The sequence below is a fragment of the Sycon ciliatum genome, chromosome 4, assembly GCF_964019385.1.
Source record: "Sycon ciliatum chromosome 4, ocSycCili1.1, whole genome shotgun sequence".
NCBI classification, from domain to species: Eukaryota; Metazoa; Porifera; class Calcarea; order Leucosolenida; family Sycettidae; genus Sycon; species Sycon ciliatum.
The window spans coordinates 38,618,136-38,642,851 of NC_088646.1; the positions used below are offsets into that span (position 1 = coordinate 38,618,136).

Consider the following 24,716-nt stretch of genomic DNA (forward strand, 5'->3'; position numbering starts at 1 on the left):
CGGCGTAAGCTGTTTCTTCAGGTAGAATGTTGTCTGCTGATGGTCGGGCTGGCAGTCGGTCACGTACCATTCGTAGGGCTGCTTCCAAATAAACCGTGAACAGTACCGGTGACAAACCATCGCCCTGGGGGACCCCCCGAGCTGTCTCAAAAGGTGCGGACTGTGCTTTGTTCACGCGAACTGTCAGCGCCGTGCCAGATAGCAGGTACCTAACCAGTCGTAAACCGTCCGCGTCTCCAATTTTCTCTTGCTCCATGACATCAAGCAGCTTTGTGCGGTATATTGTGTCAAAAGCCTTGCTCAGGTCCAGCCCTAGCACGTAGATAGTAGTGTTGAAGCGTTCAACAATTGATGCCAGGATCCGTTTGCAAAACACAATGTCTGCGGTTGATCTGTTTTGACGGAACCCGGCTTGCGATGGAGATATATATCGCTCTACGTCAGCTCTGATCCGGCTAAGTGTGATGAGGGACAAGATTTTTCTGGCAGTAGTCAGCAATGTTATCGGACGCAAATTGTTCATGGGGCCTTTGGGTTTACCTGGCTTATGCAGAGCGATTAGTACACCATCTCCACGGGACGCTTGGCTGTGCTGAGTGAATACATCGTTGAAAATGCTGCTTAGGCATTCTGCAAGTGCAGGGCCTCCGTATTTGACCAGCTCGGCCGGTATGTCATCAGGCCCGCAGGAGCGTTGGTTCTTTAGACGACTCATTGCGCTCGCTACCTCTGCTGTGGAAATCAGTTTATCGAGGGGTTTCGGTGTTCCTGTGAATGGCGTAACCGCTGGCTCTGCAGCAGTAGGAGAAAATTTCCCAGTGTAATGCTCTGCTATTCTATCCGCTTGCTCTCCTGGCCCAAGGACAGCCTTGCCGTTGTTGTCTACAATGGTTAGATCTCGTGGGCACTTTGGTTTCAGCAGTTTTATCGCTGCAAACATCATTGGCCTGTTCTTGAGCGACTCCACTTCTCTGATGCGGCTCTCAAGATGCTGTAACGCCAGCTGTCGAGACAGGATTCGGATTTCCTTCTGCACTCTGTTACGCTGCACTCGCAGCTCATTTCTTCTATTCATGTTTGGTGTGCTATTAAGATCCATACGCAGCTTCCTCTGCAATTCTGAGAGTTTGTCTACCTCATCCGTAGCGTAGGGTAGCTTGCTTCTGCTCGGTGTGTATCCGACTACTCCAGTTGCCACCTTGCGAATGGATGAGCATGTTGCCGTGAGTCTTGCACTTGCTTCTGCCACATTGAGGAGTTGAGGTGCCGCTTCTTCCATTTTCGTTTGGTATAATTTCTGCATTTTCTTGTCATTGACCAGTCTCATGGTGTTGAACTTGCGTTTGCGGATTGTTTTGCCTCGGTTCCACACAGGGTGAAGAGCTTTAAATTTTACACGGGCCATAACTAGGCGATGGTCAGAAAAGGTTCTTGTGCCAGCGTACGACCTGGCGTCCTGCAGCACAGCTCTTTGTCTCGAGTTACATAGTATGAAGTCGATCTGATTGAAGATCCTTTTACCGGCTGGGCTCTTGCCTTCCCAGGTGGTTAGATGTCTGCTTGGGTGTTGGAAGCACGTATTGCTCATTAGAAGATTGTTCTATCAAAAAAGTATTCTTTCTAGACCAAAGAGTGGTATATTTGATAACATTTAATAACGATAGAAATATTTACGATACTTCTCCAGACGTTTCGTTGTTCTGAACAACATCGTCAGTGGATAAAGAATTCTTTATCCACTGACGATGTTGTTCAGAACAACGAAACGTCTGGATAAAGAATTCTTTATCCACTGACGATGTTGTTCAGAACAACGAAACGTCTGGAGAAGTATCGTAAATATTTCTATCGCAATGAAAAATATCAATTGTGCACTCATAATCATGTATAAACAATTAAAATGAAACAATTCCAGAACGTTTTCGTGTGACCATCATCAGTGGAACATCGTCACATAGTAAGAATCACTAAAACAACCAGTTATATAGCTAGAGTAACATGAAAAGAAGCGTGAGAATGCAGCACAGCTAGCTCGTCGGTTATTTAAATATTTCTATCGTTATTAAATGTTATCAAATATACCACTCTTTGGTCTAGAAAGAATACTTTTTTGATATTACAATGAGAGTGAATAATCAACGGCTTGTCCACCAACTCTTAGAAGATTGTTCATTTGCGCAAATTCAATGAGAGCGTCTCCATTGGCATTCCGCTTGCCTTTACTGTATTTTCCCAGGCACTCTTCATAACATTGCTTACGGCCCACTTTGGAATTGAAGTCTCCCAGCACCAGTATAGCTGAGCTGCCCCGGACGTCGTGTAATACTTTCGTCAACTGGTCATAAAACTTATCGAGGACTTCTGGTTTTCGCTCCGATACAGCTGACGTGGGACCGTACGCGTTCACCAAGCTCAGCAAAAACGTCCGTTGTCCACCGCTGCAAGGTAACTTGAATTGCAGTACGGCCAGCCGCTCGCAGTCCGCCGGTGTCCAGGAGCGGTACAGGAACGGGCTCAGGCGGGGGGCTACCAAGAAGCCCAAGCCATACGCAGGAGTTTCTGGCTTGAACGTCAACAGTCGATATCCTTCAAGCGTTGCCGTTACGTTGTCTTGTATCTTGGTTTCTTGTAGAGCGACGACGTCCGCGGAGTAGGTCCTTGCATCCGCCACCAGGTCGCGTTTCTTCGCGTCCATAGCAAGTCCACGTACGTTGAAAGTCGCCACTCGCCATTCTGTTGTCAAACAATTACTATCACAATAATCATTGATGGTCGGAACCATGGAAGGCGAAAATAAATAAACGTTGAATGAATGAAAGAATGAATGCGTCGATAATGCCGATAGACTAAGTTGGTGTTATTCCTAGCTTACCAGAGAGGCAAAGAAAGGAACACTCTAGGCAGTCAACCCAGAGTCCACGCTACCTGACGAGCCAGGAGCTCAAAAATGAGCAACCGGCCGCCAGAAGCACACCATTATAATGTACGCAGTAGTAGTACAGCAAAAGCAGAAATTTTCGGTGGTGTAATATTTTCGGTATTCTCCAAAATCAGCAGTTCGGTAGAGGGAAATTTTCGATAAAACCCGTTCTCCAGAGAAGTGTACTAGTGCCACATGTATACAGAATTGGTTGTACCGAAATTTTCGGTGCGTTTTATTTTCGGTAAAAATTGTCGGCACCTACATGTAAAGCCTAGTTCACATTCGACGCAACGCCGACGGTACGAGAGGTAAGGGCTTGTCGGGAGGGCTGGGCCATGGGGTGAGCTGTAAAATCCTGTACGATTCGTACGACACGACATGCAGCAGTCGTTGCGACGTCTTTGTGGTCCATTTCACAACAATAACACACACAGAAGTCTCTGCTGTGAGCACGGTGGCTCGGCACGGTCCGTGACGGGGTGACTTTCGGACCTAATTATTTTCTCGTTTTTCGGGACTTCTCTTCAATTATTTCTCCTTGAAAGAAGCGGAATCAAGTTCACAATACCAGTTTTTCATGAAGACCAAAAAATTAGCCCTGAAAGTTGTGGCATTCAAATAATAGCCCCAGGAAATGATAGAATAGTTCGTCTGTCACGCTTCTGAACTATCCCTAAATACAATAGGTGACATGAGATCTTATGTTGCTAAAATTCAACTCAAGTCGTGCTAGCCATTCTGTGACTTATCATGGGAAGCGCAGTGTTCGAAATGCTAAAAATTTCCAAGTACGAATCGGGAGTAGTCGGCGCACGACGCCGTCTCCTGTTCACACTCGAATTGCAGCCGTTTTGTACGCTTGCGTCCCCGTCTACGCCCGTCTACGGTATGAAAAGTTGGATCGATCCAACTCTTCCCGTCGCTTCCCGATCTGTACTAGTACGGTTGCGTTCCCGTTCCTGGTGTTCACATTGGACGCCGTCAGTCCGTCCCGTCGCTTCCCGTCGATCCTTACGTCGCGTCCCGTCGCGCCCCGTCGAATGTGAACTAGGCTTAAGTCACCGAAAATAAAACACCACCGAAAATTTCTGCTTTTACAGTACAGTAGTCCATAGTGCTTTTTTTCTTGTGGTGGCCACCAGGGAGTTGTATAGACCCCGGGTCTATACAACTCCCTGGTGGCCATTGACATTGTCGACTTATTATTATTATTATTATTATTAATAAAGAGAAATGGAGTGAGAAGAAACAACACCAATGAAAATGATAATCCTAGCAATGAAAAGTATGAATGCCGCAGACATCACCACGCAACATGACAATTTGTTCAAGGTTTGGTTTTGTGTGTTTCCAAAATCGATTTTCACGTTCCGATCATCAGTGGAAATACGGAACTAAAGAGATCAAGGGAAAAACAAAGGTTAAAAATCCAAAGAAGTGTGACACATGACGGGTAACTTGTGGTAAGTTTTACAAAAAGTGAGAACTAAAATAAAGAGTAAGTGTGACAAACGGGCATGAACAGTGCAGAAACAACTCATGAACACGGGGTGCAAACTCACGAAAATAACCTAAGTGCTAAAACATGTTCTTTTTGCTTACACAAATCGGGCTTATGCGTACGAATACAAACAGCTTCAAGGACCTTCAACTGCTGGACATAACGGGCACGACACAGTACAGAGAAGTGGGAATCATCATACACACTCAAACAATCGGGACGAGATAACAAATGCAAATACACAGCTGACTTCTTACGAATTTCACCCTCATCAGCTCCATCACCTTCCCTGCCACCTGACTCCTCCTCGTCCGTTTTATCACCATCACCACCAGCCGTCTCACCGTCATCCGCCTCGTCTTCATCCGCCGCCTCGTCATCACCCGCCTCGTCGTCATCTGTATCCTCGCCGTCATCCGCCTCGTCGTCATCTGTATTCTCGTCATCCGCCGCATCATCACCCAACTCATATTCACCACCAGTCAGTCGTCTGATACCATCCATGTTCTCCTTCCTACGTCTGTCCCGTGTCACTGTCTTTACCTCATCTACGTCCCGAGATTGTGTTCCGTTTTGCCCCCGGCTTCCGGTCTCCTTCGATGCTCCGCGTGGGCCTTGGCCATTCCTAGCATATATTTCGGTTGAATAATTGGCGGTCGACCTCCGTGGTCTCTGGACCCACGGATCAAGCGCCGGAGGGTGCTGCGGTGTCCGCACAGCCGGATACTGTGTCAAAGAAATGGGCTCAATGTCTGTGATTGGCGGTACTGTTGTTGTTGCCGACTCCTCCCAAACCCCAGCCACCAACGGCACTGGTGGTGGCTCCGATGGCGGCAAGGGCAACGGTGGAGAAGGCACATTCGGTTGGCTTAGTGATCCACCACTCTTCCTCTGCACCGTGTGTTCGACTTGCTCTGGTTGTGTCGGTGGTAGAGGGAGCGGGTTCTTGCGTGGTCTTCCCCGCTTCGGGCGCTTCGCTTTTGCTGCGTCCGGCAGCATGTGAAGTGGTACATGCTGCTCGAATAAGCCCGATTTGTGTAAGCAAAAAGAACATGTTTTAGCACTTAGGTTATTTTCGTGAGTTTGCACCCCGTGTTCATGAGTTGTTTCTGCACTGTTCATGCCCGTTTGTCACACTTACTCTTTATTTTAGTTCTCACTTTTTGTAAAACTTACCACAAGTTACCCGTCATGTGTCACACTTCTTTGGATTTTTAACCTTTGTTTTTCCCTTGATCTCTTTAGTTCCGTATTTCCACTGATGATCGGAACGTGAAAATCGATTTTGGAAACACACAAAACCAAACCTTGAACAAATTGTCATGTTGCGTGGTGATGTCTGCGGCATTCATACTTTTCATTGCTATTATTAAACTTTTATCTCCACGTAGATTATTTATAATCCTAGCACTAAGGTAATAACAGGAAAAACTGCGAAAGCACTTAACGAACTTGTAAGGACTACTAGTATAGTTACTGTGACACAAGATATGACACCATGGCCAACCAGGGCCAAACAAACAGAACAAGCTGCTACTAAAACAATTTCAAACGAATAATGCTGTCCTTCTGGACACAAATATTATTATTATTTTTTCTTATTTTGTTAGGGATTGCCCAACAGGCAATGTTGCCTTTTTACTGGGAACCCTAAATGAGACTTTGTGTGAGCGCGAAACAAAGCAGGCGACCCGGCCAGGCGACAAGATGGAGGCAGCGCATTCCACCTGTCGGCACCAATATACGCAATGGAATGGAAACCATACCGGGAGTGGCAGGCAGGCAAGACAAGAGCAGCTGTAGCTTGGCCCCAGGTTGTGGCAGCAGTATGTGGGCCAGTGCATGGGGGAGTGAATAGGAGGCTGAGAAGTGGGCTAGATAAACCATGCAGACAGCGAAAGACAAAGACGTATTGCTTGAAATTTAAGCGTTGCTCTAGTGTGTAGATCTTGGTGTAAGCGTACAGTGTCTCAGTGGCAGTTCTGCGGTCAAGAGCAAATATTCTTTTAAGACTACCGGGTAGTACGGCTGGCTGTTATCAGCTGGTTGTATGAACAGTGAGATAGACAGTTAATGTAGGCAGAGCTAGCATACTCAAGGGTGGATTGAATAATGGATAGATAGAATAGACGACGTGCTCTGTGGTTCAGGTTCTGCCTGGCATGCTTGTAGGCTCCGACCTTCTGCTTGACTGCAATGCAAACTCGCTCTACTGGAGCATCGAATGCCAAGTGCTCATCCACAATGAGGCCCAGGTATTTGGCTGTGTGCGCAGGATAGAGAGTGGAGTTGCGGCATGATATGGACACAGTGGTGAGTAAGGGACTAGTTGGGCGACGTAATAGCAGAAATTGTGTCTTATCAGGGTTAAGAACTAGTCCCTTCCCTGTAAGGTAGCTGTCCAGAGCAGCAAGGTCCGCAGTGAGACGCTCCAACACATCACAGTCACTATGGCGGACATAAAATGCAATATCATCGGCTTATTCCTGGTCTTGGCTAAACCTAAAACAGGGTGTTATGTCGCGAATGTAGATACAAAACAAGACTAGGCCCAGAACGGAGCCTTGGGGCACTCCTCGGGAGCATGGGCGTGACTGTCCAAGTTCCTGACCCACTCTAACAGTTTGTATTCTGTCAGACAGGTAGCTACAAAACCAATTCAAGGCAACATTTCTGATGCCTGTGTCATGTAGACTCTGGATGAGGGCGGAGTGTGCCACCCTGTCAAAAGCTTTGCTCATGTCAGCGAAGATGACACCACAGTATTCGTTGCTATCCAATGCAGAACGCCATCTGTTCACAGCTAGAGCCAAGCAGTCTTCGCAAGAGTGGTTGCGACGGTATACAAATTGAGAGTCTGGTACGTGTTCAATGCCATTATCTGCGAAGAATTTCATTATCTGGTCCAGTACTATTCTTTCTAATACCTTGGCACATATAGGCAGCAGCGAAACTGGGCGGTAGACTACCGCCGGTAGTTTGCCGCCAGATCAGGGTCTCCAGATTTAGACTTGGCATCGGGTATTCTGACTGTTCTGTTCCTACGGATTTTTCCCAGGGCTTGATCGAAAACTCGGCAAATTGCGCGGGTCCTGCAGGTTGCTGAGCATTGCGCGCTTTGGTTGAGGCTCATCCGGCTCGTCCAAGATCTCCTGCGCGAACGACTCCGCAATAAAGGTTTCAGTCTCTTCCTCAACTTTTTGGAGGAGCTCGTTCACATCGCCAATACCGTTCAACAAAGGGGCTTCTTTTCTCCCAGTTCCAGATCAAATGTTGGAGCGCCATGATGACAGTTGTGGTTGCAAACAGTCGCGCTTCTGCTTTAGTTATTTATTACTTGTAAAGTTGTATTTTATGAAACATGCGACAAGTAACCAATGAAAGACCATGACTCTTGAAGTAGAGAGTCAGTCCAGTGGCTACTGCCCGTCGTCAAGTGACGTGCCCGTCGTCACTATCGTCAAGTCTTGACGATAGGGTCCAGCGGATAATGCCGGAATTATATTCGGCATTATACGACTATCCGAGCATCAGAGCATTATGGAGCATTAGAATGGAACAAAACGAGCATTATGTGAGGTTTGAGCGGCATAACGAGTTTAATAGTGGATAATATCGGGAAATCCCAGGTTTTTGGCAACAATCGGCTACAATCATGATCATGAGATGTTGTCTGATGATTGCCATGAAACTCTGAGTAACAACGAAACAGCCCTATTTTACTCCTTTTGTGTACACTGTAGGTCTACCTCTTGCGTACTACGCTCCGCTCATTCCGGGCACTTGAGCACTACAGTCTATGCATTGTCTACCGCGTACCGGCGCAGACTTTGTGATTGTGTAGACACGTAACACCTTTACTAACGCTACATAACTATTGCTACATAAAAACGTTATGATTGTAGCGATGTGGTCAGGTAAATGTATACAAGCCATTTGTGAAGCATGGCCAACCGAGGCCGCGCGCCGAGGCAGTTCAAGTGACACAAATCCTGAGAAATTATTTACGAGGTTTCTTTTACTTTTAGAATAATGGAGAGCTACGGAGGAGACGTACGCGAAGTGAATATCAAACAGACGAAGAAGAGTTTTCTAGTTGTGCCAGAGGCTCTGGCGATAGCATCTCTAGCGATACTGAAGTAGACATTGATGCAGTGCTAAATTTGGACCAGGATAAACTTCCGATGAAGGAGCGGCTAGAAACAGAAAGAGCTCGTTCCAAAAGAACTGCCTTTGCCGAGTCCAGCTCAGGAGGCTCGAAAAGAACTAGAATTTCTCATGGACTCAGTACCAAGTCGATTGCTCAGCAGCGCCTGTCTTACTTTCCTGATGAAGCACGTACAGTTAGTTGTGGACGGTTGTAATGCCAGGCCTACAGTCAAATGCTATCAGAAAGGAAGAGTATTGTGGCAAGCCATACGTCTACACACCATCTCAAGGAGAAGATGAGAGCACAAGCAAAGGATGTAGAGTGGCAAAATAACGTCTGACCACGTGTTTTCAGGATTTCCGCAAATGGGAGGGCTCTCCATCTGAGATCGGATCTGGCCTCACGTCTGGTGTTTCAGATGAAGACATTATTCACAGAGTGGACGCAGTGACAGCTTGTCTGCAGGCAGGAATACTATTTGCCAAGATTAACTTCATCCCAACAATGAATGGCTACTTGCAATAATGGTTTCATCTCTCACTACATGGATAACTAGGGGAGGGATTTGATACACCGTCTGTTCTGCTACAAACAGCATCAAAGTTGGAATGGAGAGCAATCAATGGAGAAGCGATCATGTCTTATCTCTTAATTCAAGTCTGCAGGCAACGGAGACTGCTGTGGTTCGGCCATGTAGTGAGGGAAGGCGAAGAATCGTCCTCTTTCCAAGCCCTCCTAATGTCGATCAACACAACAGACATACGACGACCCCGAGGACGGCCACGTCTGAGATGGATCGACGTTGTCAAGAAAGACTTACAATGCATTAATCTGTCGCTTCTGGATGCTGTGCAATCTGCTTCTGATAGAGCTGCTTGGCTCGAAATTGTTAACAGATGCGTTGACCTCATGCAATGAGTGAAATGCGAACTGTCATTATTATTATTATTAATTTGCTAAATCCTATATATAGGATTTTGGTCATATTTTTCAACTCAGAATGGGTGTGGCACGAGCATAGGGAAACGTATGTGGCCAATTCTTCCGTGTTAGGTCTTAGTTGATATGGAGAGTTGAATAAGATAATTTTTTCAAATACTAACATCTAAAGCTCATCTCCTTGCGCAATATTTCTAAGACCTGTGCCCTATTTTTCGAATCCTATATACATGTATAGGATTTGAGATTTTACTGGACCTTCTTTTATCCTTAAAACTGGTAGTTTCACGACGGCATGTGCGATATGTCGTCATGAAACCACCCCGTGCCACACCTGTAATGTTCTTTTGCACATTCACTGCTTCAGTCGTTTCCATGACACCAGCTTAACAATGCTGCTCAAAGTTCCAATTCCAGCTTAAAATGGGTATTCATGATGTCCTATGAATCTAAAAAGTAAACATTCATGCCTCAAACATATTTACAGCTTCTATGAAAAACCATTATGCCGTTATTATGGGTCATGAATGACTCATGATGACCAATAACAACGGCATACAGGTCACATATTTTCAAATCCTATTATATAGGATTTTTGGCAAGCAAATTAAGAGACAGTGCTAAGAAGTAGTGGAGCTCGTGAGAGATAAGGTGGCAACTTCAGATGCAGATCGACGATATGCATAATTTCCTGGAAGTTTGACAATGTGCAGACTTTCTTCCATTTTTGTCCCAAACCTAGAGCATTACAATGTATATCCCTTGCTGAAGCATTACAATCAGCATTACAATCAGCATTACAATCAGCATTATAATCAGCATTATCACTCTCTTATTATTGACCCTCACAGAAACGTGTGATCTGTAAGCGGTCAAATATCAGCATAATATTGACCGCTTATATTGACCACTTAGGCTGCGTTCGTTTTTAGCTACTTGGTACAGTAGAGTGGAGTCACTCTACCGATAGAGGTAGATGGTAGAGGCAAGTGTACGAACGCTGTTCTACCAGATCTAGTAGTTTACACGATGCGTACGTGAAATGTTTCTTTTTTTATGGAGTTGTGTACAAATCCTTGATCTTGCTGGAAATCCCGTAGCTCTACCAACTTCTACCGGATTCTACCAACTTTTTCCCGGTAGAGCCGGTAGAGGAAAGTAGAATCTACCCTTTTGAGTAGAATTTTTTTTCAAAAAACGAACACCTCTACCGAAAGAAGTAGTTTCTACCCAAACCTGTAGATCAAAAACGAACGCCCCCTTAGCCCGAGGACTTAGAACTTTTCCCCCAACTTAGAAAAAAATCAGAACTGAAAGAAGAAAAATCTGAAGCCAAATGCTGGGATTTGAACCCAAACTGTCAGATTCTCAGTCAAAGAACTTGGGGAACATACTACAAGAGACAAATGAAAACTTCGGTTTACACAGAAGTAATGTCCAATGTAAACGGCATATGTACATACTATTATACTATTACTTCGAGTACAATAGTATTCCTTTCTTCCTATAGCAAAGCAAAAACAGTTTTAGGTATGCTATGTCGTGATAAATCTATTATTGCCCTCATAATCGGTCAATATTATGAAATATAGACCTCGTAAAAGACCTCGGGGGACCTCGGTCTTTTACTCGTTCTATATTTCATATATTGACCTCTTTAATCGTGCAATAATAGATACTTATAAGGCAGTTTTGGAGCATTATGGTTAGCATTATACGAACCTTTTCGGAGCATTATCCGCTGGACTCTACTTGACGACGGGCAGTGGATCCAGTCCCATCACCTTTGAGCAGGCAGGACCGCGCTTTCCAGCCCGCGCTGTTTGATCTGTCATACTCATTGGTCCACTCCAAGGCGACAATCACGTGACATACGGGAAATGTATGAACTTCTCAGGGCACCGGCAATACTGCCTTCTCACCGGAGAGAGGATTCTCCGATTCCTACCAAAAGCAAAAACGAGAAATCTGCGATATGAATATGCACTTCAGTATGAGAAAGATATGAGAAAAATGAATAATGGTGATGTCGGATTACGATAGTTTAGGAGTAGATCGATCGTCGAGAGCTTATTATTAGTATTATTATTGAAGTCTGAAGAAAATGTTGAACGGCCTCTGCTGGGATGACGACTACACCATAGCTCAGTGGTTAGAGCATCGCTGGCTACAAGCGAAGGTCGATCCTGGTTCGAGTCCTGGTGATGACAGTCAATTTTTTCTTCAGACTTTTCCCGTTTGTCTCTTTCCCTCAAACCAGTTAATTATTATTATCGAATTTTTGATAGGGCAATCCCCACAGCATCCAAAGTACTGAAGCAACGAGCCAGCAACCCAATCTGGTGGTCTCCTGAATGCCAACAAGCATGTGTTGACAGAAAACAACAGGTGTGGAGGCGCCATCGGGCCTCCCCAAGATGATGCTACACTTCTTTCAACCTTCAAAGAGGCAGCAACTGCCGCAGTCGCCACTCTGCATCGAGTAAAGATGGCAACTACGAAGCGAATCAATACGGAGCATCAGCAAATCGAATTTTCGAGTGAAATTCGAGAATCGTCACGAAAAGCACTCAATCAGTCGAAACTAGGGGTTTGTTCGACTGAAAAATGCCCGCAAAGAGAAAATACTTTTCGAATACTTTTCGAATGCTCCGCGCGTGCTCTAGTACACGGCGCACTACGAGTACTCATTAGGCCTAGCCCAAATTTGCCGGCAATGCTTCCAGCAAAATATCGAAATTTCCCACGAAAAGAAATTGCTGGCAAATTCCGAGCAAAATATCGAATTTACAGAGGACTCGGGTGTGTTTTGGCAATTTTTTTCTAATTTTTTGGTTAATTGGGCCAAAGTTGTGCTGAAATAGCTCGTGTAGGTTGTGAGGGCCCTGAGGGGTAACGGTCACACGTGGTAACGGTCACGTGGCATGTAATGCAAACATGTACAAACTAGAATGTGACATAATTATCTTGATTAGGAAGGAGAGAGGGGATCCGGATGCCGATGGTGCGACTTTTCCCATCGCGACACTGACCCTGAAAACATGGTAACCGTTCTCTTGATTATTGCTACTATCGTCAGCCAGAGAGTAACTGAATAATCATAATACACTGTACACTGTACCAAGATAATACCAAGAGTGCATGTTTATGGACAAGTCTCTTGGGGACTTCTACATGTATACTCTTGCTAATACTTGGACGATTCGATTATGCAGACTGGGACGTGAGTAACCACCATGATAACCACCCCCTTCCCAGTTCCCTCCCCAGGGCCCCCTGGCACTACTCATACTTGCGCATGTAGCTACTAGTACTAGTTCTTACTACATGTAGTCGTAGTTGTAAGACATGCACAAGGTACAGTCGAACCGGACTTCTTGACGCTTTCCTCTCTCTCGAACTGTGAAAAGTTTTGTCAAGTGTGCTTTTTGTTTCATTTCAAGATCCTGGAATCATGGCTTTTTTCACCAACTACCAGCCCCGCGGTATATGCCTCCTGCTCCCAGTAACCCTGCTGGCGTTGCCTCGGCATCTGCGTCTATGGTGAGTTCCCCGCAGGGAGAGGGCAACTCAAAGTGTGCCAAATATTTGAGGTTCGACCTCACCATGGATCTCATTCTGCTGAGGCAGTGTTGGGCCCACCCTCAGCTATTCGTCCGCGGGTCTCCTGATATGCAAGGGGTAGCGGAGGAGCTCGGCCGAGATCCGCCTTTTCAAGGGGTCTCCAAGAGAGATCCTATCGCCAATAGCCTGAATCGGATTAAGCATCCGCCGCTTCGCGTCATCCTCAACGGCAATGAGAAACAGCAGCAACTCCGTTCTGTCCAGGTGACCTTCAGCGAACTCAAGGAAGAGAAGCGAATCCAACAAATCGACTTGCTCTGCAACAAACGCAGCCATTGCACATCTCAAAATCCCAGTCCTCAACTACTCAGGCTAGAGAATTGAACTCGATTCGAAAATACTGGACTGCGCTACATGCTGAACCTCTTTTTCATTCGAATTTTCAGTCTGATTTTCTCTTTGCCATTCGAATAATCAAATCGAAAATTCGATTTGCTGATGCTCCGTAGTATCTCTGATGTGCGCCATGAAGTATGAATCGGCCTTTACTGGCTTTACCATGTTTACCTGGTTTACCGAGTGGCGCCATGGCATTGGCACAAAGCAGACCGGTGACGGGGTCACGTGTCAACAAGATAAACAAAGACATCGTGTCGACAAAGTGTCGACCACGTGTATAGCGGTACACTCAGCGGTACACTCGTGCCATTCTCGTGTCACAAAACTGGCACATCGCTTTGGAAGGTCCCAGTCATGTGCACACAGATCACTATCGCTGTATCGGACAACGCACACCGTAGTCTACGGTGTGCGTTGTCCGAACTTTGTGATCTACAGTGGGTAAGTCCATCTACACTGCGGAGTGAACCGAATCATTCCGTGACCTTGGGTTCATTTTACTTTGGCCATTTCGACTTTTGGTCATTTCTCTTACCAATGTTTTCTCCTTTTACCATAATATTATTTTAATTGGCTCACCATCCGAGTTGAATTTTGACAAACATTTCACTGTTTTTATTCGACATTCTCTTTCTTTACTGAGTTTCAAATCTTTATTCTCACGATAGCCAGTGGCCAATAAGAGATCATAGTGTAAGAAAGGAGAAAGAGTGAGGAAGAATTGGGAGTTGTTGTTGCTGTTGATTTGCTAATCTTTTGTTTTCCCTCCCCTTACTTGTAATTTTCCCCGTGGTTGGCAATCACCTACTCTCTTAACATTGGCCGGTGTTTCCACCGAGTCTTGATGTTGTAATAAATAAATAAATAAACCATTGGGCGCTCTGTCCTGCTTGGCCGTGGTCTTCTTGTGCATAGCTGATAGTCCGGACATGAGCGGACCAGTGCAGGGAGGCGCTGCAACCTGCTGAAAGGGTGGACGCTAGCAATGAAGCTGGCAGCGGCCAAGATTTCCTGGAATCCACGACCAGCGCGACTTCTAGCTCTCTGTCTGCTCGTCTGCCTAGTGTTGCCTTGGTGCAGTCATGGCCAGGGCTTGTTCCCAGCCGCAGACCCTTTCGCGAGCTTCTCCACCAATACCCCAGTGCAGGCAAGCTCCACGTGTGGTTCCAATGGCTTAGTCACCTACCGCCAGCAGCCCAGGGGTGATTTCAGTTGTTCTGCAGCGAGCAGCGCCGCCAGGTGCCAGTCGGAATGTAGCTATGGAAGTGCTGCACCGGTGTACACGGATGTGTTGGCTGGACCGGGCTCGTCATTACACGGGGTAAGCGGTTACAAGAGTTGAATGAGTTTGATGATCATTGTGGTTGTTTAGGCGTACATGTATTGTGGGAAGGAAGAATAACCAAGGATATTATGAATGCAGCAATATTGATAATGCGATGCCGCTGGTCGACTCATAATAATTACAAAAAGATGAAGACTATGGAGTGTACGTCATTGATTATGTCGATACAGTAAAACCTGTAACTAAAGACCACCGTGACTAGCGACCAGCCTGGTACTACCGACCACTTGGCCGGGCGCTACAACGGTCTCACATTCAAAATGCACTGACTGTGACTAGCGACTACCTGCTGAACGCGACCAGCGACCGCCTTTTCTTGTCCCAAAGACGATTTTTGACCCGTAACTAGCGACCGCGATGTAGGAAATCAAAATAATAATTAAAATGTTGCTCGATCGAAGCTAGCTCCTTCTTGAAATTAATATTTTGCTGATTTTCCATGGTCCTGAAAGGAATCTTTCGGTACTATACTACAGGCTGAACAAATGAACGCAGGCCATTTTGACTGTGGAGTCGGTGTGGACTGCACTACACCTGTCAGAATTCCAAGCGCTGTCAAGAATAGACATCGAAAGCGCGCTCTGCTCGATGTTACTACTCGGAGGAGAAACGAAGACTGAGCGGCTCTGTCACCCCAGTCATACAAATGAATCGACGATGGCGTCAAGGAATCCAGAAACAAAGCAGCACCGCAAGGTCCTGATGCTGAAGGATTGCGTTCGAACAATCGAGAAGTCACAAAAAGGATAGTCGGTACGATTGATCGGATGAACAAATTTGAAGCCCAGCGCAAAACGAAACTTCCACAGGGAACGTTTGACTCCTGGCTTCAGAAGTAGCAGCTGAATTTGACGTCCCCAATTTTTTTTATCTTCTCTCTCTCTCTCTCTCTTTTGTCTCCCTCCATCTCTCCGTCTTTCTCTCCAACTTCCAAGTGTTGTTTGACCTGAAATAAGAATGGCATTGCGCAACTCCAATAGACCAATCCCGAAAAGATCGTCTGGGTTCGTGAATTGAAAGGGGGCACGCGTGGAAGCCAGCACGTGTGAAGTGCATCGTTTTGTATTCAGTTTGTGTGTGTCAGCCCATGGAGGAGGAGAGAGAGACTTTTGCTCGCTGAGCTCAAGCACTCAGCAGGCGCGTGCACCGTATGAGTTTTTTGGTGTCTGGAAACCACCTTTTTTCGGGCAATCTTGCCAAAGGAAAAGCGTGCCTACGCTCGTACTGGATTGGTTATTCTGCATACACGTCGATCGACGGGCAGTTTACAGTACAGTGACTATGTCCTTATTTCGAAGTGAGAGAGAGAGAGTTGCTTTGCATGCAGTTCAAAATACATTATTCTCTCTTTCTTCAGTGGAGAGTAGCCACAGAGAGATCGATCTCTAGGCTAGCTCTGGTTCGCTCCTGGATTGGCGATGACGTTCAAGAAATCCGTTTTGCCTCGAAATTTGAGTCAAGCACGCGCGATGCAAGTCAGTTCAAGGATATGATTGACGATATCTCCTTCCAAACTGTTGACTCAAATCAAGATGACAGCCTTTCGTTCTCGCTCATGTGCGCAGCAGAGATGTTCGTCAAAAACGTTGTCGACTGGAAGACGTAAAAATGTGCGTCCATGATCCACTTGAGCTGCTTCAGAACGAAGCGCTGCTCGGGCCGCGACTCAAGGACGCGGGGCTTCGCTTTTCTCCCGCGAGCTTCCATCGAAGCAAGGTCCATAACTCTTTATTGAAATCATGTGGAACATTGCCAATACATGCCGAAAACTTCGTCATAAGAACAGAAAGAAAAATACGTCGAATGTAAGCAGTGTTTTGATGTAACAAACATGCCTGCATGGAGTGGACTAGTGAAGTACCATAGACAAAGTGTTATACTTATAGACTGTAGTGTATACATGTAGCCTGGGCGGCTAGGCCTATCAAACTTTTATGGGTTTGACAAACATGTGATTGTATAATGAGTGCATTGACCTTTGCACCCTCTTTGCAAATACTTTTTGAAGTGCTGGTATGTAAAAGGTAACCCGTTTTATCCTGCTACCGGTCATACATGTACCAACATTTCCATGTAACATCGTCCCCTCCCTCCATTCCTCATTACTCTTATTTCTGTCCTTTCTACGCCTGTACCTGGTTGCCCTCTCAGACGCGTTTGTGCCGGCATGATTCTAATGATAGCAGTCGGACGAGCCCCGCATCTCATCAGCACCAGTGTTCATTGGTTCCCTGCACCCCTGATCTTGAGTCCCCCCCCCCCCCCCCCTAGCCTCCTCCCTAGCCCTCGCCGTTAAAGGGGAAGTATACCCTAAAATCAAATTTTCACCAGTTGTAGTCTTCTGGGTGCTGAGTCGAATGGTCTTGGTCCGAGGAAGCTGCGACGCTCCCTTCCTACTTGAATCCCAATCGAACTCGCGCACTTCCACCGAAACTGGGTGACTGCGCCCTACTAGATGGGGATTTGCATGCAAAATGTCACTAAAAGCGCCATTTCGTTCTTATAAAAGCACGGATGACCGCGATTGGCCCATATGTTGTAGTCTTTTGGACGCTGAGTCGACTGGTTTTGGTCCGAAAAGGCTGCGCTGCAGCATTCCTCCTTTATTCCCAATCGAACATGGTTGAACAAGCGGTCACGTGCTCCTGGGTGCCCAAATCACCTGGTCACCGCGCCAGCAAGCGACAACTTTCACACCAAGGTTCAACTCGAGTTCAACTCGAGTGACAGGACTGCACCCAAAAAAGGTCAAACAGGCTAGTAAGTTGTACCCTGCAGGCACGGTGACCAGGCGACTGGTGTACGCAGGAGCACGTGACCGCTTCTTCAACCATGTTCGATTGGGAATAAAGGAGGAACGCTGCATCGCAGCCTTTTCGGACCAAAACCAGTCGACTCAGCGTCCAAAAGACTACAACATATGGGCCAATCGCGGTCATCCGTGCTTTTATAAGAACGAAATGGCGCTTTTAGTGACATTTTGCATACAAACCCCCATCTAGTAGGGCGCAGTCACCCAGTTTCGGTGGAAGTGCGCGAGTTCGATTGGGATTCAAGTAGGAAGGGAGCGTCGCAGCTTCCTCGGACCAAGACCATTCGACTCAGCACCCAGAAGACTACAACTGGTGAAAATTTGATTTCAGGGTATACTTCCCCTTTAACTCCGACGGGATGTTCGGGGGATGCTCATGTGCACAAAATACATAATTATACAGTGCGTCTCCAGAATTTTTTTACCAACTCTAGAAACCCCCCTTTCAAGACTCGGTGCACGCCACCGAATTTAGCTAAAGGATTTGATGGAGTCCTGCCAGCAGCTAGTCAAAGGACCTTCGGTACCTTAGGCAGACCCTGACGGAGTTTGGAGGCCAGCTAGCTCTCGGTGAGGAGAGAAACATTCGCGTGGCGATCGACTCTCCGTAAAAAATGCAAGCTACATAGCGCCGACATACTGCAACAGCTACGATTCCAGCTAACTTCTCGATCTGCTGCTTCACAAAGTTCAACTATTTACAAGTCCTGACTGTTGTAGTCTGAACTGGAGTCTCATCGCCCACCTACAGGTAGCTTTTGGAGCTGATGGATTTCCCGACTTGGACTCCTTCCGCAAACTCTCGCAACATTACTACAGTGTATGCTGTGTTTCCGCACGCTCGTGTCGACATGTCACCTATACTGTACATGTACCGGGTCGCGGAGGAGCCTGACGACCTCCGCTGACTCCAGGTTTCCGAAATACTGCCGTCGTCTTCGTTGATGTCGCTGGTGACATTCTCCCCTTGCAGGACGTGCGCATAGTTGTCGTCCCGGGGGTAAAGACTATGTAGTCTTTCGAAATAGTTCTTCATCACGCTCGCGCGAATGATGTTTCTCATCATGAACTCGTTCCGACGGTGTTTTTTTTTTTTTTACTAAGGCCACAGCTTCCAATCATGACATGCAAAGCAGCGGTGCAGCATCGCAGGCATGAATCGTGGACGTGGTGACGGGGTCTGATGTGCTCTGCCGACCTAGGGTCTCGGCTTCACTGCACAGCAAACGCGTCGAAAGAAAACGGGGGGGGGGGGGGGGCTAATACTTATCGGGAGATGGAGGGGGGAGGGGGGAGAAGAAGAGAAGAAGGAGAGAGAGAGAGAGAGAGAGAGAGAGAGAGAGAGAGAGAGAGAGAGAGAGAAGAGAGAGAGAGAGAGAGAGGAGAGAGAGAGAGAGAGAGAGAGAGAGAGAGAGAGAGAGAGAGAGAGAGAGAGAGAGAGAGAGAGAGAGAGAGAGAGAGAGAGAGAGAGAGAGAGAGAGAGAGAGAGAGAGAGAGAGAGAGAGAGAGGAGAGAGAGAGAGAGAGAGAGAGAGAGAGAGAGAGAGAGAGAGAGAGAGAGAGTAAGTTACATTTATAAAGACAGGTAAGTCTAACAAATGAGGACTGAGACCTCTACAACAGGGTTTTTTACGCCTGAAAGCAGGTGCATGATTTAACAGGCAGGTTGTCAGTCTAGATTTTATGCGCAGATGGAGAAAAAGCGCAGAATTTTTGTAATGAGATGAAAAGCAGAAATAATAAGAAAAGATGAAATGAAAGCCTGCTCACACCCCGCCCAGCCTTGCGAACTGGGTATGGTGGATTAAGAACCCGGTTCAACGCTCGAGCAAGCGCTCTCCACTCAAGGTGGTTCACAGCAACTGATAGGAACTCATATGGGGAAATTATAGAAAAGAAATAATAAGATAAAGAGACATAAAATTTCAACGCACCTCAATAAACGGAGCCCCACATACAGTACCTCAGAAAAGTGGATCTTCCGACCAGTGTTTTTGTTGACGCCGCAACCAGATGATGTAGCTGCTTCGCAGAGACGTCTTACTGCACAAATTACAAATAAATTTATTCTTCGATTAGAAAATCCAAGCGCTTTCAGAGCCCTCCGAAGAGAGTCCGGGATGAAACCACGCACACCTACCTCAACCGAAAAAGAAACGACCTGCCACCCGTTTGCTCGGCATTGATCGGCCAGATCCCGCATACCGCCTGTCCTTCCGCGAGGTTACTGACACTGAATCTGTCCTCAGCACAAACTGTCAACTCCATCCAGAATACACGACTCGTAGAGTACAGAACTATATCTGAGAGAGAGAGAGAGAGAGACAGAGAGAGAGAGAGAGACAGACAGAGAGAGAGAGAGAGAGAGAGAGAGAGAGAGAGAGAGAGAGAGAGAGAGAGAGAGAGAGAGAGAGAGAGAGAGAGAGAGAGAGAGAGAGAGAGAGAGAGAGAGAGAGAGAGAGAGAGAGAGAGAGAGAGAGAGAGAGAGAGAGAGAGAGAGAGGAGAGAGAGAGAGAGAGAGAGAGAGAGAGAGAGAGAGAGAGAGAGAGCTGGAGATAGAAGCACAGTGCTCTTGGTTGATGGGGACTGAGAAGGATATCAGGTTCTGGGACATGTGCATGAGAATCAGAATATTGGTGATGATGGCAGCAAGGTTATAAGGTAAGCAGCTGAACACTAATAAGAACAGGGAAGGCGTTGGCGAGCAGATTCAAAGTGCATCAGTAGCAGAGAGCCAGTCCTGAGCAAGAAGGTGACGGTACACCTTTTTCTTGAAGCTTTGCATGTGGGGCTGGGCGGGTGGGTGGTGGAACAGGTCTGGTGGCAGGGCATTCCATGTTGCAACGGTGCAAGCAGGGAATCCTTGGAGGCAGCTATTCCGGGTGTTGGCAGGCAGGCCAGTTGTCATCTGGTATGGATGGGAATCCTGCAGCTGGAGAGACTGACGGGTAGGTCTTGTCTCGGGGGCACGGTGAGTGGCTGGTTTGGGCAGCATCTGCTTCAGAGGGCTGGATGCATCTAGATAGCAGAGCTTGTAGGTATAGGCAAGTGCAGCTACCAGGCGACGGAGTGCCAGGCTAGGGAGTCAAGTACCTGCTCCGATGATGTGGAGGGCCCTTCGCTGGATCTGGTCCAGCTTCTTAAGATGGGACGAGGGTGAGCCCATCCACGCTAAGGGGCAATACTCGAGTGTGGGTCGCACAAAGCCGTTGTAGACGCGTTGGCGGCTCTCGGCGTCCAGAATGGGAGACACTCGCTTCAGGAAGCCAATCCGCTGGTTAGCACGGGAAGCTAGGGAGCGGAGGTGGAAGGAGTAGCTCAGGGTGTCGTCAAAGGTGACTCCCGAGAGTTTCAGCCAACTCTCTTCACTGACCGGTGTGCTGTCAAATGTTGCTCGAGGGAGCTCCCAGGGCTGGCGATGGTGGCCTATAGACATAGCCTGCGTCTTGGAGGGCTCAAATTTGATCCTCCACTTATGTCCCCAACGGGAAAACGCATCAATGCCCTGCTGGAGGAGCTCGGAGCCACAATCAATGTCAGCTCTTGATGTGAGGCAGTGGAAGAGAGTGGTGTCGTCAGCGTAGGCTGCTAGCTCCATACCTGGTGGGAGGTGGTCCTCGCCATCATTGGTGTAGAGGATGAACAGGGTGGGACCAAGGATACTGCCCTGCGGCACGCCAGCTTTGGTCGGGTACGGACTGGAAAGTTCACCTCCAACTGCAACCCTCAAGTGACGATCAGTCAGGTAATCCCTCAGCCAAGCGAGAAGTGGACCAGTTATACCATAGCATTGTGCCTTGTGCAAAACGCCTACATGAGAGACGCGGTCGAATGCGCCAGCCACATCAACTGCAATGACTCTAACCACACCACCTCTGGCTGCAACGCGACTCCATTGGTAGTTGAGTAGCGTGATTATGTCCTGGGTGCCGAGTTGGCTGCGGAAGCCATACTGACTTTTCGATAAGATGCTGTGTGCCTCCAGGAACTGTCGGATTGAGTGGTTGATAATGGCCTCCATGACCTTCGACAGAATAGAGAGGAGGGAGATCGGGCGGTAGTTCTTAACATCAGACTTGGATTTTTTCTTGTGCACCGGCACAACCATTGCCGTCTTCCACATTGTAGGTTGCCGACCTTGGTGGAAGGCCTGCGAAAAGAGCCGCGACACTGGTACAGCCAGCTCTTTGCTGCATTGCCGGAGTACACGCCCGGGAATGCCGTCTGGACCCGTGGCTTTGGCGGGGTGGAGTTGCCTCAGCTTCCGCTCAACGGTGCTTGGCCGAAAGTGGACATTGCGGAGTTGGGCTTGAGATCGGGGGCGGACTGGAGGGAGGCTGTTTGCTTGCAAGTCGTTGTCACCAAGACTGCACTTTGCGGCGAAGTACTGCCCGAATGCTTCGGCCTTTTCGCTGCACGTGGTGTGCTCAGTTCCGTTCGACGCACGCAGAACAGGTATGTCTGCAGAGCGGTGTCCTTGCCCACCTGCTCGCTTGACGGTTGTCCACCATTGTCGGCTGGAAAGGGCACCTTCTCTTATCTTTCGGCGGATACTGGTAGTGTGCGCTTGCTTGGCTCTGTGCAGACAGTTTGTTGCTTCACCTGTTGCCATAGAGTAGGCCAGCCGCAGGTGTGCATTGTTGGGCGAAGATCGGTGACGTCGCCAGGCACGTTGCTTCCTGTCAACAGCTTCCTGGCACTCAGGTGACCACCAGGCTGGGTCTCCTCGGCATAGCTTCAGGGTTTTGGATGGAATGAATATCTGCATGCCCACTTTGATCTTCTGTGTAAGTTTCACACAAGAGATGTCAATGCTGTTGTCATAAGTCAACACCCAGTTTGTGAACCGAAAGAAAGCCCGTAGCCGAGGCCAGTCAGCATGCTGGTAGCGCCACACTGTTCGCTTACTGGGACGGTCACAGGAGGGGGCAACTTCAAAGTCAGTTACCACAACTGCGTGGTCAGATTTCCCTAGAGGTGGATGGAGAGTTGAGATGACGCTTCCAGGGATATCTGACATTATGAGGTCGAGGATATTATTGCCACGTGTTGGCTCATGGACATGCTGATCGAGGCAATGGTGGTAACACAGATCTTCAGCAGCTTCACCAGCAGGGGAAGTTCTACTGCTGCCTAGCCATTCCTGGTTGTGAACGTTTAGGTCACCTGCAACGATGATGTTCTGGCAGCATTGCCTAGCATCATCTATGCCAGAGCTGATGCTGTGTAGGGCAGAGATGTCTCCATCAGCGGATGAACCTGAGCGATACACAGCACACACTCCAATGGATGGGCCAGCTGCTGTCTTGAGGCGAACCCACAGGATTTCATTTCCACCAGTATCAATACATTCTAGTTCTGTGAAAGCCAGGTCGGCCCGAATCCAGACAGCAACACCGCCCCCCTGGGCGTACGGTCCCTTCGAACTGGTGGGAAGTATCCAGGGAATGTGAGGTCAGCAGGCGTGGCCTTGTCCTCCGTGACTTTTGTCTCCGTGACGATGACAATGTCTGGGTGGTGGGCATTGAGAGAAGCTTGGAACTCCCCAAGTTTTGACAAGATACCGAAAGCATTTGTCAGCATGAGGCGGAGCATTCTAGGTGGTTGCCGTGCACTTGTTGGAGCCATCATTGTGAGGATTGGTTATCCTGCTGGGGTGGCTGCGCACCACGCTGGGCAGCACGCTTCGCATCATGCGACAGCGAATCAGGTGACCGCTCGGCAGAAGAACGTTTGTGGCGGGGTTACAGGTGTGCCGGCAGCGGCAGCGGACAGGCCACGACTCGCGCTCAGGATCTAGGAAGTCATTAATTGTGGCGCCAATCCCAAGTTGCTGTTGCTCTTGATCATGCTGCTGTGCTTCCAGCTGGTTGGTGCTACTGTCGCTACTGCTGCTGTGGCGACTGCTGGTGCTGTTGCGGTGACTACTGGTGCTACTGCTGCTGCGGCGACTGCTGGTGCTGCTGCGGTGACTACTGGTGTGACACGGCGATGGTCTTTGGCGGGGCACTGGCTTGGCGAAAACGCTATCTTCTTGTGCAATATAACATTGATCGGCTGCAGATGAGTATAGTCACTTCGTGGTTGGTCCTATAGGAGGGCAGCTGCCAGGAAAGAGGCAGGACTCATCGAAGACGAAGCGCTCGCAACAAACAATAGTACTCGAAATATCTCGTAAGATTTAGGGCCTATCGCTTTGAGCCACAGCGCTCACAGCCTTGCCTACTTTATCAAAGTGAGCTCTACATGTTCGTTGACCTCTTCACACTACACAGAACGTCAGAAGAGCGAAACAAGGATTATGTCTTAGCATTTCAACTCCAACAGCAGACCATTAGTACAGGTGCGTAGCACCGCCGTTGGCGGCGGTCCGGCCAGGGGGGGGTCGGGGGGATGTCGCCCCTGATTTTTTTGAAATTAGGGTGCAAAATCCTGCATTCTGGGCACTTTTGGCATTGTTTTACTATGGTGATCGTGGTCGGGCGAAAAAGTGGTCCGGCCGGAGCAGCTGCTACGCCCCTGCATTACCAGTGCGAGAGAGAAAATTACAAAGGGCTTTGCTTTCTGTCGCATCGTCTCTCTTGCATGCAACTAACGAGAAAACCGTGTACTTACCCTCGCATTCACACGCGAACTATCAAACACGTCCTGTGCCGCATGCTGATCAGGTAGTGCCATGTATGTGCTGTACAGTGTACTCTCAGTTGACATGCCCCCTTTCGAACCCAGACAATCTTTTCGGGATTGGTCTAAAGTATTAGCTGCATTTTGATATGCATCTCATATACTGGGATCCATATATGGTCGCACGGTGCAAACCTCTAACTAAAGACCATCTACAGTAAAACCAAGAGTAGATAAACAAGAGTGTGCAACTCCGGATCTCTCCTGCACAATCTGCAGATACCCCCTCCCACGGCGGAATTTTTTGTTGACGTCACCTTTTTTCAGAGAAACGCGCAACTTGCCGCAGGGCAGTGTGAGAGCACGTGCTGGGCACCGACCTTGTAGTGTAAAGCCCGGCCAAGAGCACGAGGGAAAACTTTCCGAAAGACTCGCAGCCCGTGCGTCGTCGAAAAGATTA

The 24,716-nt window shown here is 47.9% G+C and overlaps 2 protein-coding genes across 2 annotated transcripts in view; one reads left to right on the forward strand and one right to left on the reverse strand.

Annotated features, from left to right (window-relative positions):
• Positions 1-2,116: 2,116 nt before the first annotated feature.
• On the reverse strand, positions 2,117-2,782 carry LOC135813563 (uncharacterized). Its single transcript, XM_065326654.1, has one exon. It carries the CDS (start codon positions 2,780-2,782, stop codon positions 2,117-2,119), a length of 666 nt encoding a protein of 221 aa, XP_065182726.1.
• Positions 2,783-14,043: 11,261 nt separating this feature from the next.
• Positions 14,044-24,716, forward strand: part of LOC135816058 (mucin-3B-like) — a 71,552-nt gene continuing 60,879 nt past the window's right edge. The window contains exon 1 of the mRNA XM_065329422.1: positions 14,044-14,797. Within this exon, the coding sequence (XP_065185494.1) occupies positions 14,462-14,797 (336 nt within the window). The 5' untranslated portion in view covers positions 14,044-14,461. The remainder of the gene's footprint in view (positions 14,798-24,716) is intronic.

Excerpts from the sequence above, each read along its gene's own strand:
- LOC135813563 (XM_065326654.1), bottom strand. The coding sequence starts at position 2,782 with ATGGTTCCGACCATCAATGATTATTGTGATAGTAATTGTTTGACAACA.